This window comes from Zosterops lateralis (genome assembly GCF_965231275.1).
Source record: "Zosterops lateralis genome assembly, chromosome: 1".
Taxonomy (NCBI): domain Eukaryota; kingdom Metazoa; phylum Chordata; class Aves; order Passeriformes; family Zosteropidae; genus Zosterops; species Zosterops lateralis.
In genome coordinates, this window is record NC_139762.1 from 106,116,437 (window position 1) to 106,137,273 (window position 20,837).

The 20,837-nt window shown below is 40.9% G+C and overlaps 1 protein-coding gene across 1 annotated transcript in view; it reads right to left on the reverse strand.

Annotated features, from left to right (window-relative positions):
• The window catches only part of OSBPL1A (oxysterol binding protein like 1A), a 75,758-nt gene extending 57,536 nt beyond the window's left edge, over positions 1–18,222 (reverse strand). The window contains exons 1-7 of the mRNA XM_083869604.1: positions 18,060–18,222; positions 12,617–12,739; positions 7,720–7,805; positions 5,852–5,926; positions 4,981–5,092; positions 3,831–3,916; positions 563–707 (exon numbers count right to left, since the gene is read on the reverse strand). Of these exons, the coding sequence (XP_083725730.1) occupies positions 563–707; positions 3,831–3,916; positions 4,981–5,092; positions 5,852–5,926; positions 7,720–7,805; positions 12,617–12,737 (625 nt within the window). The 5' untranslated portion in view covers positions 12,738–12,739; positions 18,060–18,222. The remainder of the gene's footprint in view (positions 1–562; positions 708–3,830; positions 3,917–4,980; positions 5,093–5,851; positions 5,927–7,719; positions 7,806–12,616; positions 12,740–18,059) is intronic.
• Between the last annotated feature and the right edge of the window lie 2,615 nt (positions 18,223–20,837).

A 20,837-nucleotide genomic window follows, 5' to 3' on the forward strand; every position in this document is an offset into this window, starting at 1 on the left:
GCTCATCAGAGTTCTACTAACTGCAGAGAGCCCTTTTCCCTTACTCATTTAAATTTGTTTTTAGCTTCCAGCTATAAAAAAAAAAAACAGCTTAGGACACTCAAAAAACCCAAGACATAGGCATCTTTAAACAGAGGACAAGAATGCAGTTTGCATAACATCTGCATCAAGTTTTCCTCTTTTTGATTTCATTAGATGTCTTCTTCTCAGGAGTCACTTTGTCTCAGCCACATTTTCAATCTGGCTTTTTTTGTTACCTGTGTTCAATGTTTAGCATTAAGAAAACAAAAGCCAGGCACATTTCACAGTTAAGACAGTCAGTAAATTTTCCAGAAATGGGGAAGCTTGGAAAATAAAAGCACATACAGTAAGTATTTTGCTACAGTTCTTCAGCCTCTGGCAATTCAGTCACTGTTGGCCTTCCTTTATTAGTGACACAAAGCTTGTAAAGCACTGTAAGATTTTCCATGAATACTGCATAATAAGTAACACAGCTTACAGAAGATGTTGAATTTGTGTCTCCATTTAACATTTAACATATTTGGTAACATTTGGTACTCACCATTTTTGTTTTTTATTTTAGGATCTGCTCCATTTCTCAAAAGTTTCAATGCACAGTGCTTATGAGCACGGTACGCTGCACAGTGCAAGGGCGTGTTCCCCATCTGATCTGTACAGTTGATATCAGGTGGCTTGCGCTTGTTTAACTGGAAAAAACCAAAGTTCTGCTCACTTATCAATTTCTCCCCCTCTCCAGATGCCATATTCTCTCTTTTGAAAATTAGTTGTTCCCAACTAGGATGCTTCAGTGTACATCTGGCAACAAAGAGGGCATTTAGCAAGTGTTATGATAAGGGCAAGGACTGCAACAATCAAACAAGACATTCAGCTAGAGTAAGGAACTTCAGTGTTTTGCTTGCTATACCCCTTCTACCTCTGCTGCACAGTATGGACACATTTTTCTGCTCAACTGCAGCACCAGGGAAAGTTGCCCAGTATTGCAGTTCAGTGATTTATATGCTAGAATGGCCCTGCCCAGTTCTACTGTCAAAAATCTGCTGTTCTCTGCACAGTGCAGAAGTTAGCCCAGGTCAATGCTAAATCCAGAAAAAAAATGTGCAGCCACCCTGTTTCAGAGAGTAAGAACTTTGTATTGAAGGATGGCAGACTTGCCAGTCTCAATGCCAGATATCCTAGGCCATTTAGAGTTCCTAGTATAGGCAATCTGTTACACAGTTTTGCTGCATTCTTAAGTCTATTAAGATAAAAGTAGCTATGTAACCAAGGGAAAAAAACAAAACAAAACAACAAACAAAACAACCCAAACTGAGTTTTACTTGCACACAATACAAATGTTTTGAGAAACTGCCCCCTTCAAAGAGAAGGGTCATTAAGCATGACACTGATAACTACCCTAAAACACCACTACACTTCTACTCAAATATGTGGCTACTGGATGCGTACATGGGGGTTGGACTGAATGATATGTAGAGGTTCCTTCCAGCCCAAACCATTTCCATGCACTATCAGCCACTTAAGCTCATAAGCCAGATGGGAAAGCCTTAATAGAAAGGCTAAGTTACTGATAAGCAGCCTTAAGAGACTGGAGTCACAAGTGCATGACAACAATTTTTGAGAAACTCAGTTTAAGTATTTGCATTACCATATGCTATCTTTGAAAAATTACTCCATAATAATGGAATTCCCACAGCCACAATGTAAGTTACCATCAACAGCAACCACCTTATATGTATTTCAGAAATAGTCTTATAAGGGATAAGCTACTATAGCTGTTGTTTACAGATCAACTGGTGAGAAAACAAAAATCAAAGAGGGAGTTTGTGGAAGGATACCCTCATTAACATTGTAGTTAAATACTTGCATTCCTGAGGACTCCTAAGCTCTAGCTCTTTCCAACCATATGTTTTACATTTACTTTCTCTTCCGACTTCTTGCCTTCTTTTAAGCCACATGCCTGTGCTTTCAGCACTTTATGCCATGTCACAAGGGAATATTTGGAAGAAAGTTTCATGCATCTACTCATTGAGACAAAAATCTCTCCAGTCACTTCAGGAAATGTAGAGTACATTTTTGAGAACTCACAGGCTGGCTTTGCCTGAAGTAGACTAAAGAGCTTGGGTTAAGATTCAGCTGCTGAAGATATAACTTCTAGTAAATAACATGTTCTGGTGTTAGGTGTCACAGTAAAAGTAGGTGTAAGCAGCTAAAGTTTCATGATCGTAATAGTCTGCTAATAAAAAAAAAATAAATAAGGTAGGAGCAGAAACACCTCAACAATCAGTAGGCAAAGTATGGTGAATTCTAGAGCTAAAGTGCAGCTCTGAAGAGCTACACAAATTTGCACAAAGGTATTAACCTAAGGGTAGGAAAGCCAAAGGGGTTTACACCATAGAGTTATAAGTGCATTCCAAGGAATACCTGTTAAGAATTGACTTAAAACTGATTCCAGGTCAAAAACACGACAATACTTTGAAAAGTTTTAGAAGTCAATATATAGCTGTCTTCACATATATTTGCTCAAAGATAGCAAATACATTAAAAAAAAAAAGAAAATCACTTGGAAATTAAAATGTTCACAGGGAGAATTGTGTGCTCATGCATAGTTATATGCCACATGAGAGAAAGCAGAGTTCTTTAATGACAGCTTTCTGTAAGAAGCCATTTTTTTCTGATTTTTTTTCACAACAGCTTAAGGATTAGTCAGCAGACATGTAACAAGTATTAAAATTATAGGACTCAAGAACAGATCACATATGTCAGTGTATTAAGTACAATTAGTACAACTGTGCAGTGCATTAATGCACTACTTTTTCACATCTTAGGTGTTGTGCACAGCTCTGGTTCTCTCCCCATTGCAAAGAGGACAGCACAAGAATTCCAAATAAGAATTACAAGGATGACCAAAAATTTAACAAGTTTCCATGCAAGGAATTAGAAAGACAAGTGCTCTTTGGGCTATAAAAAAAGATTAGAGAGCGAAGTAAATTGTGAACAGGTGTTCACTTCTGGTTCTAGGCAGAAAAATAAAGAACATCAAATATCTCAATATACTAATCTCCTATTTGTGAATTTTGATATGAAAAGGCATAACTAAAGATGCTAAGTAAGTAGAAACCATTCCATACTTCATGTCTTACTTCCGAGGACACTCTTCAAGACTCTCAAAAGCTGGGAGTTCAAGCACTGGGACTCTGCTTCAAAACCCAGCTGGATTTGGTCCTGAGCAACCTGCTCTAGTTTATGCTGCTCTGCAAACGGGAGCTGGACTAGATCACATCCAGAGGCACCCTCCAGTCTTCCTGTGATCTGTTTCTGCCACAGCCTTGGTATACCACCATACTGCTCATCTGGGATTATAATATGTGCACACACACACAGTTTTTAATTTCTGCCCAGCACGAAACTGTACTGTGCAGACGAGTGTCCATTAAAAAGTACAATGGATGCAAACGACAAAGAGCTTACTTTCAAGATTAAAAAGAGGCCACACTGTGGTGAAAACCTAAGCATCCATGACATTAAGGTATCCACAATAATATAATAAGCTTATCTCAGCAGACTATAAACCATTATGCTGCTGTTTACAACTAACTAGCTAATTCTTCCTAAAGGATTTAAAATCATGAAAGAAGCTGAAAATCGTTGGTTTTGCAACCTCTAACAAAGAGGAAAATCCTTGAGGGTTCAGCACCTTACCAATATAACATCATGCACATCATCACACAATAATATTCCAAAGTCACAGTCTTTGAAATGCAAATCACAAAGTCATATTTTGTTACATTAGCATTATGGATCGAATCACTTACCAAGGCGGTCAGTTTCCCTGTTTCCCCGTCTCTTGCTGCTCCTAAGAGGAGCTCTTCCAGTTTCCTTTCTTGTGTCCTTTCCACTGCTATGAAAAGAAAAATGAATAGAAGGTCAGTGTCAGTAAAGTACATATGAAGTACAGCATTCAAAAAACTACAGCAAAACAAGCTTAGAGAAGTAAGAGTTTCCAGTATTATTTATTTGGGACAGGTATAAATAGAGTATTTACTCAGAAAAGTTTATGTCAGAGCAAAAATATGTTCAAAGCACATAAAATTTGAGATGTGCAAGTTTGTATACACATACACATATATATATATATTTTTTTTTCAACACTTAAAACCAAGCCCACTCCCTGTGGAAGTGAAAGTGGGAACTACACAACATCCTCATCTCAGATCTTCTCTATGTTTTTTACAGCTTCTCTTCTACTCTTCTTATCCTACCAAAATTTTATTCTTCTCTAACAATTCAGCAGATGAGCAGTGGAAATGAGTTACTTGTGCATTTGCATGTAGAATCAGAAGAGAGATCACTTCTTATATGCAGTCTGTGGTAGTGGACACAGAGCTCCATCAGTATTTAAGAGTATTATGTAGTAATACCAGGAAGCAACAGTTTTTGAACTCTCCAGAATGATAATCAGTGAACTAGATTAGTATTTGGACACCATCTGCCTCTTCTCTGACACTGTGAGGCCATGGAGGAAACAAGGGGAAGGGTTTTTATTTTTTATGCCTTTTGACACAATGTCTAAGATTGCAATAGCAAGTCCTAAATCTGATGCATAACTGGGACACCTTTGCAAACTGTTCAGAATTTTGCTCTCTAACTATTTGGTTGACAAAAAGCCATTGCTCTTGACTTGAGTGATGTTCAAAGTTGTAGCAAGGACTACCTCAGCAGAACTGAAATAGTTACCTGAATAATGCTATTTGTATTCATAATACTTAACTCTCGAGTCACAAAAAAACCCCACTTGTCAGTACTGCAGACAAGAACCAAAAACTATGACTGTTTTCTTTCTAGTAACCAAACTTAAAAACAAAATTCAACTGAGCTTCTGCAACTTGCAGGAAAAAAAGCAGCTTTTACAATACACAGGTGTTAAAAAAAACCCCAAAACAAACTTTGACATATTAAAGTTACCTTCCAACATATTCCTTATGTCTTTGTCATGAGTAACTTCTTTTGCAGTCTCTCCACTGCCATTAACAATAGAAGGATCAGCATTATGCTGCAAGAGTAACATCACCACCTCCTGAAAAACAATTTGAAAAACACTGCTTATCTGTCTGTGTAACTGCAAGGCCACAATCAGGCTTCCCAGCTACTGACATCCTGTAAGATGAGCTTTGTAACCAACGGCTTCTCACTACTGCTGGTTTCTTATGAAAACAGGAAGGGATGTTTTAGAGAGATTGAAGAGCGAGACTGACTGCAACCTTTTCTCTCCTATCAGTCAGGCTGAAGGAACCAACAGGAGGTAGAGCTGAACAGACTGACCCTGAAAAGCTGGTGTACCTGGTGTGAATGCTGAATTTGACAGATAAAAATTGTACAACTGGCTCTTTTGACAAGACAGTAAGTAGTGACTCCTTCTGAAAGGCCAAGATGTTACCCACAGAGGGAGTACTAGTTTTGGAATGATGGTGGCATGGAGGGAAAAAAAATTTTAGGCCTTTCACATTACACAGGCCTAAAAAATCTCTTTAGTTCTAATTAACTATGAAGAAACAGCACTTCTAGACACCAAATGGGCCTGGGTGTCCTAATTTAAGAGATTTCTTTTTCCTCCAGAAGCTACTAAGATTAAAACAATGTGGTTTCTCTCTGTGGCTTTTTTTTGGACAGAGTTATACAAGCTAGGCAATGTGCCTAATCCTTCTGAACACGCTGTACCAAAACAGACAATAAGTCATTTTTAGACACTGTAAAAACATCTTTTTGAAGGGATCTTATTGCTAGCACTTTCTTAATAATTCTACAAGTGAGGCATAAAAAAGCCACCATACTTTACCTTACGCCCTGTGAAAGCTGCACGATGTAGTGGAGTGTCCCCCATGTCATTCAGCACATTCACATCTGCACCAGCCTAAACAGCAAGACCAAAAGACATCTGAATGTCCATCCAACAAGAACTACATGGCTATTCCCTCTCACTGGGGGGAAGGGAAGACAGGACACTAATGCAGACCTCGTGGCAAATCAGATCAGAACTGTAACACAATTATCCTGGAAACAAGGATAAAGATCTAAGATTCATAGCAAACATTCTCTCAATTGCTTCAAAAAGGAAAAACCCTCTGCATTCTTCCAGGCACACTTTTAAGAAGAGAGTATATGGAAAGTAAGTTTAACAAAAGAGGTAGGAGCTGTTGTTGTCTTGGCTTTTGTTTGGCTTGGGTTGTCTGGGGTTTTGAAGGTCCTCCTGCTAAATCTCCTGGCCTTTTGTCACACATTTTCTCCATCCCATACCTTTTCTCTGAAAGGAGGAGTGTTTGCCACACTGCACAGGCACTCTTCCAAGAAACCAAGAAATCCTATCCTTCTTTCATTAAGTATTTCTTCTACACCACTCTACCTAACCTTTCAAAGGGTCAAAGAGAGGGTAGAGCATACTTAACTTCATCACATATGTTTAGATCCCATGATTTAGCCAGGTCATTGCTGCCTGCCTAAAGTGAACTGATGAACCTGACTAGTTCCAGAGCTCTGTTTCTGTAATGCCTCCTTCACTTGCTCTTGGCACAAGTACACAGACACACTTACACATGCCTAGCTTTCAGAAGTGCACAGCCTCATTTATTTCTCACCTTGTTCTTTAAGTAATACCCTTTCAAGAGTCCTATCAAAGGAACTACAAGTACAAAGTTGCATATACTCTTCCAACTCTTGAAGTTGGGTGCTTGATAAATGCATTAAGCGATAAAACTTTACCTTTAGGTAGCCTGCTTGAATTGAAAATGGCATTATTTACTGAGCAAATGTGTAGGCTAGAAAAGAATTTCTCAAAGAATTCTCAAATTTGTTTCCTCCTTTAAAGTCTGGATTATGCTGGCAGCTTTTATTCTTAATGAAATTCAAGTTTAGATTATTTTTGCACTTGAGCCTGTTTATCACACTCCTGCCATCCAGCAAAATCTTTCAAATAGGAAAGAGAGTCTAATATAGTTAAGGTTGGTAGAAGCTAGCCTGAGGAAAAAAAATCAATTCAAACACATCAGTTTTGATAACAGAAGTCCATTGTTTCAAAATTCATTACACAGTTCATTATTTCAAAGATGTTAGAAAGAAATAATGAGCCAAACTATGTTAGCTTGTGCTTGAAAGAAACACATACAAGCTACTTCACACAAAATTCTGTGCATACGTCTATGCGCAATATAGAATTAGATAATGCAGCTTTTTTTGAATTTGAGACACTTTTCTACAGCTCAGTAACTGAAATTGCCTAAAGTTAAGTACTTTATGTACTACAGTAAACTAATCAAACTGTTGAAGTAATTGCACTACTAGTATCACATGTTGTTTTATTATATACAGATGCCCACTAAGCTCCAAAAAACCCGAGCTTTCATGAGTGCATACCTATATATTGCATGTCTTTAGTTCCTACATGCAGATAGTTACACTCCAAAAGAAAACCAGCTAAGTACCAATAATTGTAAAATCTGCTCAGAGTAAGGGCTGTAGGCTACTGTGTACACTTCCATAGTCACTATGTGGGGTCCTTCTAAACTAGGCCATAACAATCAGTTATGTCTATGCTACATGTAGATAAACTGTGCCTCTGCCTCTCTGCAAAGCCTCCTTTCTTCTGTCACAAAAATCTGAACAAACACTAACTGCTTCTAGCCTTACACCGAGCAGAAAATAGAAACATACCTTCAGCAAATCCTCTACCACAACAGCATGTCCAAAGTAGCAAGCAAGGTGAAGAGGTGTCCAACCCATATTAGACTTACTTCTGCCTAAAAGACAAAACAGGTAAATTAAGTTTGGGTCACACAATACAAAAGAGATATTGTTGTGTGCTTGAAGGTTGTCATGAATGGCCATTCTTCAAAGTAGCAAAGGAATAAGGAGGCTGGAAGTATCAATACTACTCATATTATTTAAATTACTAAAGCAGGAGGCAGTTTGAGAAAGCTGGATTCGAATCTAAAAAAAACAAACCCAAAACAAACAAAAAAACCCAAACAAACTAACAAACCCAACAAAATCAACCCCAAAAAACCCAAACAAAAAAACCCCACAACCTTCTGAAAGGGAAAAGTCATGTTGCCTGACTGAGAATAAAACCTTTTTTTGCATGTAACACCTTTCAATACTACCAAGAAGCTTCAGTTACTTTCATTCTTTATTCATTATGAAAACAGCATATACAAACATGTTTTTCTCATTTATCAAAAAACTCCTTGGTTTACAGAATTTTATTTTCTTCACACAAATGAGAGGTAAGACAGCCTATCTTTCAAACAAAGGATTCAAAATTAAATAGGTGGAATAAACTAATGTTGAGACTTTTTGTCATCAGTTTTTTTGTTGCCTTGTGCTTTACTCAGTTTCAATAAAGACAGCCTCACTAAGTGATGTGCTTTGAAATCTTTATGCACAGTAAAACTCATATATCATCTACAGCTTCAAATTGCAGAATGATAAAGCACAAAGAGGAGGCAGACACAGAAATGACCATGCAAAGGAAAATATGATTTATGCTTTAAAGAACATTTAAAACATAACCTGGAGGACTGGCTGAATGAAATTCAACATCTCTCCTACAATCATTTATTTAAGAGCAAGACATTAAAGCATTAGAGATTACTAAAATTAACAACTCACTTTACTTTCCAACTGTAACACTCAACTCTATTAAGCAAAGGCAACTTGTGCTTTGTTTTCACTAAGCAAGAGACCCTCAGCATTACAGTGTCACCTGAAAGCTATCATTATGTACTTGGAAGAAAAATAAAAATAAGGCAGTAGAAATTGTTTTGAAATCACTGCTACCATTAAGTTTTCCCCTGTCATATAACCTCAAGTACTGAGGCATGAAACATGCACAACATAAGTTTACCCTGAAGAAACAAGTCACAAGCACAAGGAAAATAAACATCTTGAAAGTTCATCATCTTTTCTGCTTTCATATTAAAAATTAACATTAGACTGTGGTTCAGAGATGAAATATTTTCCCATTTCTTATAACTGTTTCCAGCTAAAAGTTCTGTCCTTTATTGACAAATTCTTTTGTAATTTGATTCTCTTTCTTCTCAACTCCTGTTGTTTCCAACCCCAGATTTAGATCTTTCCCTCATTACAGTCTGGCCTACAACAGAGCTCCTGCCCTATGTCACTGATGGGCCAAAGTATCACAGAAGATAAACAGTGTGTGGACCCCTAGATAATTCTGGGGCTGTTTATGTTGGATAATATACTAAAGGGACTTCACTCATCTCTCACTCCAGTAGGGAATAAGGTTCATTCAAAGATTACAAAAGAGATCTGAGCTGCACTGAATTCATACAATTAGCCCAGAACAGTCACTAGTTAACAGCACTGACAAGATGGTGTTGCTGCCAAGGAATTCAGTCGTGAAAAAAAATAACCAGGAATCTGTCCAGATTTGTACTTCTTACTGTGTAAAGTAAGAACAGGCCCTTATTCTGCATCCACTCTGAATGTTTGCATTTCTAATGTTAGCTGACCATTTATTTTTCAAGATTTTGAGGTGTTACTTCTCTTCAAAGTGACCACAAGTGTTTGTCCTTTTTTATTATTTTAACCATGACACCATTACACTAGGGAGAATGCAAGAATAGGAAATGAGAGATAAAGTAATTCCAACAAAAAACATAATTCCTCTCCCTCTTACACACAACTCTTTGCCTTAATGCCAGTCAACCCTAAGTCTCAAGTGTTACCATTTGTATAGAGAATGGAGACAAGGTAGGCAGTCATTTTCCAGCTGTGGGCTGCTGGGCCACTGTACAGTCATTCAAATGTGTATTTTGACATAACACACTACTGACCATGAACCTTAATTTACTGATTTTTTTACTTTGCAAATTCCTAGATGCACTATTTTCTTGTATTGAAGGAGAATGAGCCAACAAGAGACTGCCTTAGAAAACATGATTATTCTGATGAAACCTGGGTTTGGCACTGTTTAACGCAGATACTTTCTTTCCAAACCAGTGAACTGAGGAATCCAAAAAGAGAAGTTCAGACCATTTGGCTGGATTTTCCTCAAGGAAATCCTACTTATCTACAGCACTGACTGGTAGAATACAGTCACAACTGAGCAAGTACAGGAAGCCTGACTTTATTTTCTCTTCCTTTACTTTGGCTGAAATTGTGATGTTTTGGATCACTGTTGTCAGACTTGACACTTATGAACATACAGCACATATACAGCACACACAGCCTCAGATGCAGCTCCCCTCTGAAAAGACAAGGAGAAGATGTTGAAGATCTGCTTTGACATCCAGGCACATCAACTTACAGCTACCAAGGCACACCCTGCAGGAAGCATACAGCAGCTCCAGTAGAGCCTCCCACCTGCTCCAGAAGTACTTTATTCCAAGCCAAGTGCACTGCTGTATCAGATGCAAATCCTGAAGGAACTGCTACAGCACTGAAGACATTCCCCACACCCTGACTTTCTAGAGACATCTATTATTCACAGTAATGGCAGAAGCACAAGAGGCTGTCAGGAAGAGAAGGAAGATTAAGGGTTGCAAAAAGACAGTTACAGTCTACAGTGTGTACTTTAGTTAATCATCAGGTTGTTATGTGATTACTATCTGGTGGTACCCAACAGATCAGAACTTGCAGCAAGACATAGTGGTTTGGCTAGTGAGGAGGCAGGATGGCAGGGCCAGTTATACAGCAGAGGCTGTTTGGCCTGAATTTGTCTTAGACTGTTTCCAATGGAATACTCTATGGGAGCGAAGTGAAACAAGTCAGTCTCTGAAAAGTGACTGCAGAAGAATAGAGATTTAACTCTGAAGTGTCACACAACTAGAGCAGTTCCCCTAGATAACACTAACTACACTTCTGTGTCCTCTAACATTTTGAAGAATTGAAACTTCAAAACCAGAGATTTCACAGTGAACAAAATCGTATTTGGAACTAGTTTAGGTTAAATACAATATCACAAGTACATTCCCTCTCGCTTCCTAGATCTCCCATTAGCAAGCAAGTATTAACTAGCTGGCATGTACTGCTAAACTAGAAAAACAGCTAAGCACTATCTTTCACTTCATTACCTGAGTCTCTTCTATGCTGCAGACTTTCTGACCAGAGACTCATTTGCTTGATATAATAGATGGCAGATTACACCATTTCCTTACACTTTCTTGACTTCAGATTATGTGTAATAACTCATCAGAGACACTCTGAAATGTCTTGTAAGCACAGGAGACTTCAGGAACTTATTTATGGGCACTGTTGCATGAATCTTAAGGTACTTTTATTCCAATTCTTTAGGCACTACGCATGAATATTTACCAAGGATATACTTGTGAGAGTGGAGGACTTCAGCTTCATCAAGGTACGTTTGATTCCCCTTTAAATTATGGACTAATTATGAAGTAGCAAGAGCTTGGGTTTCACAATTTTGTTTTCTGAGGTGAGTACACTAACCATTGAGAAAACACGAACGCAACTGGGTAGTCAAACAAAACAATAAGTAAGCTGATGATTAAGAATGAGACTTGGGAAAAGGATAGAGCTTGTTCAGGTAACAGGAATCCCTGCCCTTTAGGGCAAGGTGTTCCCTTCTGTTACGACTGAGAGGAAGCACAGTTGATCTCTCCTCCCCTCTCCCTCTGCTGCACTTTCTTCTCAGTCCTGCTAAAAAGTTAAATGCTGAACAATGGAATTCCAGCCTGGGTAGAAAGAGTAGAATTCACATCCACATCTTGGAAGCAACCAGAAACACACTCATGTAAATAAAGAGAAATATAAAGTTACTAAAATAACAAGGAAGTAAGGTAGTCTGCAACTTCTAGCAAGCTTGCAAATCTAGTCCCAGTTTGAAGTTTTAATGTACAACAAGCAAGTTGCTGAGCCACATCTACGTTAGCTGCACATGAGCAAAACTTCAGTGATGGCCAAAGACCCAGACACAGATGAACAGGAGTCTTAGTTTCTTTTCCCAAGTAACCTAGTATTCTGCTAGAAGTAAGAAGTATACATTTGTTCCAAACATTTTTGCAAGTGGCAAGAAATGTAACACTTCTATTCTGTGATAACAAAATACGGGCCTAAAAGAAAAAAAAAAAGAAAAAGAAAAAAAAACAAAAAAACAAAAAAACAAAAAAAAAAAAAAAAAAAAAAAAAAAAAAAAAGATAAAAAACCCTTACACTGAGCAGAGCAAAAATGACTGACCTGATCTAATCTTTCCTGCAGCTCTGATGAAAGCTATTTACCTCCCTGAACAATCCCCGGGCACCAAAATCTGTTCTGTTTAGTATTCCAAAGCTTCAAGGTTGGCATAAGTATGAATACAGGCAAAAAGAGGTACTGATTCTTTGTCTTGTTGACACTTCTAGTGTCTATGAATTACACTGAATTATTCTGTACGCTGCAACTATTCATACTCTTTTATTATCTCTCCCCAATGCAAATAGACCCTTAAGTCACAGTGTAAAAGCTGTTTAACTGGGTTTTATTACTCTACTGACCACTCCAAAGAAAGCAAGATAATACTATCACTATCAGTTTCACTACATGTGACTTTAACAGCAAGACTACAAACATTTGAGGTAGCCTACTAACCTTTACAGTTGATATCAAAGCTTATTTCTCCTTTGTCCAAGGTATCCAACAGCCGTTTAACTTCTTCAGCATTTCCATTTCTAGCATCATGGAGAAGCTGCTGTTCTGCTTCTGTAGTCATCTCTAATAAAAGATATGAAAGGAGAGATCTTGCAGTTATACTGCTGTAAGTTATGGCTTAAAATTACATCACTTTTCAGTATTACTTAATACTAACCGTGGTATGAGAAAGATAACTATTCTTTATGTGGAACACACTTAATGCTCAAGCTGTTGCAACAGTCCAGCACTCGGGCTACTAAGAAGCATTAAAATTCCTCATACAAAGCAGTTAAATAACCAAATACCCATGTTTTCTTGCTTCTCTGTTTTCTATGTTCTAAGGGTAGCTTGGGAGTTGAAACTCTATACCACAAACAAGGCAAGCTTTGCACCAAGCATAACCAGTAAATGTTTGCTTTTTCCTTACAAGGCTTTCACTCTTATGCCTTAAGGTTTCCAAAGGCAACAGGAATGGAAAAAAAAAAAAAAAAAAAAAAAAAAAAAAAAAAAAAAAAAAAAGGAAGAAAGAACTATGTAGATCCATTAACTCAAGTATTACCAGAGAATTAATTGACAGTTACTTTGGCTGCTGACCTTGGGGAACAGAATGTATTTGCATGGAGATGTCAGATACCCATCAGTGATTAGTACTATCATCTCTTGAGTCTGCCTGAGGTCCCGCAACCCCAACTTGAAGGGGAATCAGGGACTCAGACAACTTTGTAGATTTGACCTTATCTTAAAGAAACACAATAATACAATATAAGGAAGTTAACACACAACTGTAAAAGATCACTAATTAATTCTAATCCTACCACTGTTTTTGAACAGCAAAAGAAAAACAATGATATTTATGTCTTTCAAAGAAGGGAGAAAACAAAACCTTTTACACATAACTATTTTACAGCTCTCTACTAGATGCTAGATAGGGAGCCTTAGACCTTTGGGCAAGCAATACTGCTACTTACCAGCTCTGTTGAAGAATATAGTTACTAAGTGATGTCTTAACCAATCTTCTTCCACACTGAAATCACAGTCTGATGTTGGTTTGCCTTTTTTTTTTTTTTTTTAACACTATTACAACAACTACCAACTGTATGAAGTTTAACAAGCACAAGTGCTGAACTCTGCATCTGGGACAGGGCAAACCTGGATGTGTGTGTAGTCTGGGAAGTGAGATGCTGGAGAGTAGCAGTGCAGAAAGGGACCGGGGCGGGGGTGGGTCCTGGTCAATGGCAAATTGAACACAAGTCAGCAGTGCCCTGGCAGCCAGGAGGGCATCAGGCACAGCATCACCAGCCAGGCAAGGGAGGGGATTGTCCTGCTCTGCTCTCCTCTGCACTGGAACAGCCCCAGCTTGAGTCCTGGGTGCAGTTTTGGGCACCACAATATTAAAAAGGCATTAAGCTATTAAAGAGTATCCAAAGGAGAGCAATGAAGATGCTGAAATACCTGGAAGGGAAGCTTTATGAAAGGAGACTGAGGTCATTTGGTTTGTTCAGCCTGAAGAAGAGGAGACCAAAGGGAAAGCTCATTGCAGTCTTCCATATTCTTATAGGGGAAAGCAGAGAGGCAAGTACCAATCTCTTCACTCTTGTGACCAGTGACAGGACTTGAGGAAAGAGTATGAAGCTGAGTCAAGGGAGATTTAGGTTGGGTATCAAGTTTTTCACCCAGAGGGTGGTTGAGCACTGGAACAGACTTCTCAGAAAAGTGGACACAGCAGGAAACCTGACAGAGTTCAAGAAGTGTTTGGACAATGCTCTCAGCCACATGGGGTGACTCAGGGGGCATCCTGCATAGCACCAGGACCTGGACTCAATGATCCTGATGGGTCCCTTCCAACTCAGCTTATTCCATGATTCAACTAGACCTAGATATAGCACTGCCCTACTTAAATACAGTGCTTTTAAGCAGTGTCAAGAAACTATGTTAAAAACAGCTTCAAAAGACTGTGCTGCTATAGACAATTTATTGCTGTTAATACAATAGGAAAACAAGAGACTGTCCAAATTTAGTGTCACCAGTTTAGTATGTTCACCTGACACCTTAGGTTTACCAGGTCCTGCAGTCAGTTAATGATTATGGGCCTCACACAGTTAGCTTTCCTGTACTAGCAGAGGTTTTGATTGGCCCCACAAGCTGTTTACACTGCTGTTCTGGACAGGCAGCTTAAATAGATGCAGAGAGCTCTTCGACTATGGTAAGATAAGAAGCCACACAGCAAGAAAAGAGACAGTGAGAACACTGGGTAAGGAACAAAAAGCCTGTGACAGTGGCAGATCCTGCAATATTCAAGACTGAGGCAGAAATTAGAAAAGGACAGACTGCCAAAGAGCTAACAATAAAGCAAAGAGAGGTTTGCCTACCTTTTCCTCCATCAGCAAAGGCAGAGAGAGAATCTGTTTTCAAATAATTTGACAAAGACTAAGCAAGCCCTTTCTAGCATATCTCAGAAGAACAGACTGGATCAGCTACCTGCAATCTACCACAGACACAGGATACAAATGCCTTCTCCAGCAGCAGTTAATCAGCACTCTTGTTCATGCATGCTTTTCAGTTCTATCAGAAAACAAAACAAAACAGTGCTAGTTCTTCCAACAGTCTTTCGAGCCCCGAAGCTACTTTCTTCTTTAAACAGGAATCTATCCACTTGTGGGGGCAACACAGCACAGTTTATTGTTACTGGGGCAGGTATAATTTTCCTCAGTGAATCAGTTCTAGCAGTGTCCAGAGAATGGTCAAAATGATGTATGTTAATGTATTACCAGTCTGTAATACTATCTCTGAAGCTGAGTGATACAGTTTCAGTGGGACACAGAATGCAGCACTGAGAATCACACAAACCAATGACAACAGGACAGTTAGACTCATTTTGCTGGCTTAGCCATCATTGGGGGGGAGGAGGGGAAAGAAAAAAAGCAAAGCTCATCATTCATTTTCACTCCCACACAGTATTGCTTTAGCTATGTCTCCAATGAGAAACACACTCCTATCATTACCCTGTATCATTTGTCAACATCCCACATACTTAGCAGGTACGAATTGCAATGCACTTTCAAAGCATTAACAACCTGCTGTTTCCATTCGATATTGACAAGATGGAAGAAAAGACTGTTTGGGAAAGAAACCAAGACACTGATTCAAATAAACAACTCTTGTATGCAGCAAGGCCTGCTATGTACATGAGCAGAATCTTAAACAGCTCAAGATACATAGAAAGTTCAATCACTATATAGAATTTACTTGCATAGTTTTTCTACCACCGAATAGTTGTAAGGTTAAAATCACTGATTTGTTTGTACTCTTACAGCAAACATTAGCAATAGAGTAACATGCATAGTAACGTGGTGTGTCTGCTTCACTGTTTCAGTCCCCAAAGACCTTGCTGTTCAGGCCAAGCCTCCAATTTCAAATACACTTTGTAAGCCTGAAGTACGCAACGATGCAGAAGAATTACTGTCTGGCTACTAGTCATAGAAGGATCACTCACATGAAAGTGTTTCTACAATTAGGGCTGGAAAGCAAATCTGCGTGCAGTTACCCATGAGACAAATGATAAAGAACATACAGTTTCAGCTAATGAGCTAAATGGCATGCCTAAATAAAGCTGGCAGCAAAGAGACTCTTAACAGAACCTTTTATACTCTTGTAAATACTGTTTCAAGCAATACGATTTGCTCTATAATGGAGATGAGAAACCACCAACAGAACTCCGAGTGACAAGTTTAGAGTATGGAAACAAATCAATACATAGGCACTCAAGTGGTGTGCACTTGCAGCAATACTTTGAACACCCATACTCCTGTGCAGATGGAAGTTTATTTGGTCCCACGACCTACCATGAAGAGGTCCAAAATCCTCACCCACTAGTTTTGAGGCACCAAGCCAGGCCATCAACACTGAGAGAGAAACTTAATAGTTTAGTTTGGAGTTATTAGTCTTAAGATACTACTAGCAGGTTCATCTATATGGATTGTGCTGCCTCTATGCAAATCTACTAGCCACTTAAATTCAGTGAGCTGTGCTGCCATCATTACCTTATTCCATTTATCAGCTGATACAGGCAAATTACCTTTCATGGCCCCTATTTATGCCTTGTGCCCTTGAAAGGCTTGCATGGCAGCCTCCTTAGTCACTGGTACATCATGACACACCACCACTACAGAACATTATTGAGCACCTCCTCAGCAGCTGAGGTGTGACTGCAAGGCACTTCTGTTGAACTCATTAGGACTATTACAGCAGTACTTGACTACTAATTGAATCTTATCCATTAAGTAGGTATAAAAAATAGCATTGAGATGCTCTGCTTTTATCTTCTTCTATGAGACCTGTGCCAGATTGATCCTGTCACGCTACCACAGGGTCTGTCTTCACACAGGGGTTGTTTCCAACACAGGTTACCATTCTGCCAGCGTGCCTGCTTAAGGGAGTTTTGCAGAATACTTCAACACAAAAGGTCATCTAACTACCTATATACAAACTACCAACTTTACCCAACTGTTAGGATAAATTCCAAGGAAAAAAAAAAAAAAAAAAAAAAAAAAAAAAAAAAAAAAAAAAGCTGCTTTTCTCAAATTGATCTACTAAGATCCAAAGTACCACTCCTGACTACGAGGGAGCACTATTGGAAAAACCCACTCACTTTTGCTTTGATTCCTTCTCCTGCTGAATCCTTCAGCCACGTACACAGCCCAGAACAATGACAATATACACTAAGCAGAATATGAGTGGGTTTCATTCATATACAGCTAGAAAAGCAGGAGAAGAAGCACTAGCACTGGCCAACTTAACATTAAAGCTCTGAGGCAGCAGCCACGGGTTGCATAGGAAGTTTTCTCCTCGTGACAAACAGCAAGGCTGGCAAAAAGCACAACATCGTCTAATATTTCAGTAGATCTTCCTCTAGCAATGAAAATTAGATTCCTGTTGGAAGGGCTGATACTCGCTCAGGAAGATTTCTTACGTGTCCCAGCAGGCACACATTATGATGTGTAAAGAGGGCGGACAAAATGTACCAAACCACACAAACAGACAGAACCTGTCCACAAACCCACACAGCACACTGTGCTGACAGGAGCTGCTCCAAGAAGAAAGAGTGGTTGCACTAGAAGCATGAGTGATGTTATCTAAAAGTAGTTGTTTCAGTCTCTGGGTAAAGGCTTGTAGAAGTTAGAAGCCGGTCATGCTTCTATGACACAGTGAAAGCAGCACCTCTTTTAAGATCAAGATACTGTTTGTTTAATAGCAATTAACACATCTATTCAGCACCACTCCCAAGGCAACACCACTTAAACTAATCCTCGTCCTCGGTCATCTCCTGGCTGTTTTCCACACATATTTTATTTCTGTTACATCAAAGTCTTTCTTTCATCCCAGGCGCTCCGAATAAGCTTACCCACAGCTTGTGGAGATCTCACCCGGATGGATCAGCAGGCAGGCACAGTCCCGAGCAGCCACAACTTCAGCAGAACCGCCGGGCTTCCCTACGCTCGCCTGGAACCGAGCGGCTCGTTCCGGTCCCGGTAATTAAACACTTTTTCAGGCGGGTCGGGCTCACGCGTTCCTGCGGGGAGAGGTGCGCTCAGACCTGCGGGCACCGGCCCGGGAGGGAACAGCGGCAGGAGGAGGAGGAGGAAGGGACACCCAGGCACAGCAGCAAGCGAGGACACGGCTCCCCAGGGCCGGCTGCGCCCCGTGCCTCGAGCCGAGCCCGGCCGGGGGCCGTGCCCTCCCCCCGCACAACGGACTGCGGGGGGCACCGGGACTGCTGGGGGCACTGGGACAGCCTCGGGACAGCCCCGGCCCCGAACGCGCCCGGCGCCTGCGGTGGAGGGGCGGCCGCGACAAAGCCCACGCCGCCGCGGGAGGGGAGGGCGGCGCATCCCCCGCGTCCCCGCCGCGGAAGGAAACCCGCCCCGGGCGGGCCGGAGGGCGGGCTGACGGGCTGACCCACTGCCGGCCTGGCCTCGCCTCGCCTCGCCTCGCCCCGCGAGGAGCCGCCGCCCCGCGCCGCGCTGCGCGCCCCGGGCGCGGTTACGTGTGACCGGGCGGGACGGGACACGGCTCCGCCCCCGCCCCCGCCACCCAGACCCGCACCGCTCCGGGGCCGACCCGGGGGCCGTGTCTCGCCGCAGCCCGCCCCGAGAGCCGGCAGGGGTGAAGCAGGTCTGGCCGAGAGCGCCGCGCCCGCCCTCCGAGAGATTCGGGCCCGCAGCGGGCGCAGCCCAAGGAGGGACAGTGACCCCCCTGTGCCCGCTGCGGTCCCGTGTCGCACTCGTGTCAGTGGCGCCCAGCGACAGGACAAGGAACAATGGCCATAAACTAAAACACACCAAGTTCCACCTTAACATGAGGAAGAACTCAATGCTGAGGGCGTCAGAGCACTGAACAGGTGCCCAGGGAGGTCACGGAGTCTTCCCTCTCTGGAGACATTCCAAACTCACCTGGACGCGTCCCTGGGTCACCTGCGCTGGGTGACTCAGCCTTGGCAGGGAGTTGGACCGTATGATCTCCAGAGGTCCCTTCCAAGCCCAGCTATCCCGTGAGTGCCACTATCCCGGGAGCGGCGGGACGCGGCGGGGACGCAGCACCGACAGGCGTTCGGAGCTGGGGGAGCAGCCCGGCCTCAAAGAGGACTGTAGCACTACGAGAATGGTGCATCGACAGAGGGGAAAACGGGGTCTTTTTGGAAATCGCTTTGCTGCTAAGAACCGCACAGCCAAAAGCGACCTAAAAGAGAAATTGGGTGCTACCAGGGACAAAAAGTAAAGTACTCACTTTTTTTTTCAAGGCTCTTTCGTCCACCACTCCTTCCCCTCTGTTTGTCCCACCCTTATTTATTCTCCACTACACCTTTCTCCCGAAGAGCTAGCACCTTGCTTTTCTGCACTTGGGAGGTTTTGCATTTTGAAAACTCCCACGGTGCCTCTGAAACCCCGCAAGAGTTTATTAAGGGAACAGGGAAGCTCTGCAGTGTTGTGGAATGACCAAGTCTGTGTCATATGCAGAAGGAGCACTGAAAAGGCAGGGCGGGAGCCACAGGTGCCATGACAAATGATCACAAAAGACTAGGATGAAACTTCTGTTCCAAAAGTGGGCACGTTTAAACCTGAGCAATTCTTGTGAAACTCTTCAGGCATAGATAATGAGGCAAGCTTCATTTTTCTGTATTGTCGGTAGCTATATGTATTTTTAATCTTTGAAGAACGACATAGCAAAAAGAAGAAAAGGAACAGCTCCACACCTGCAGATAACACAAATGTATCATGTTTGAACTTCTGCTGCCTTTTGTTATTTTTAATTAGTTTATTTTACTTAAGAGATCTGCTTCCAGGGATGCTTTAGTAATAATTATATAATATCTGAGAGGCTTCAGGGAAGGATCACATTGGTTATCTTTTCTCAGGAGCAGGGCTTCAAGTTGCTGTCCTTACTTTCAAAGCACTAGCTGTGTCATCCTCACATATCTTTTCCTTTATTTCTTCCTCATGCTTTTGACTTTGAGCCATCTTTCACAATGCCATAAATGCTTTAAGCAACCTCGCAATAAAGCCATTTCTTATTTTGTATTTATTTTGCATACACGAATACAAAATTAAAAATGTATATTATCACCTCATATTTCCTACAAGTTTTATAATGAATATAAATATAACCATATAATTATATGGTTTTATAACCATATAATGAAATAGGAGGTATTGTCACCCACCTACTCTATAACCAATTGCAATACAACACAGAGTTTACAGTTCAGTTTCACCCTTCAGCCAGTCAGTTTTTCTCTGAATCTGAGTAAGAAAGGCCTGAAAAAAAATAACTTAATAAATTTAATATTTTAAAAAGACAGAGTAAAGACCAACCGAGATAGCAAGTAAATCAGAAGCCAAGATGTCCATGTTCCTGCAGTATTGGATTGACCCTGGATGGACTTCTCCCTTGGCAGACTTTCTCCCTGGAGAAAGGCTCCTCTTTGGTTGCAGCATTTTAGTTTTCTTATGAGAAAACAGCTATTCATAAAGGGTGTTCACAAGAGAGGTTTACTCCTTGTATGAGTCTAGATAAGGGCAAGGCCACGCAGGTGCTGTAATTGCCTGCACTCTGTGCCAAGGAACTAGTGAAGTTGATCCTGCTTCCAAGGGTTCTGTGCACCAGAACCCAGGCCCAGAGGCAG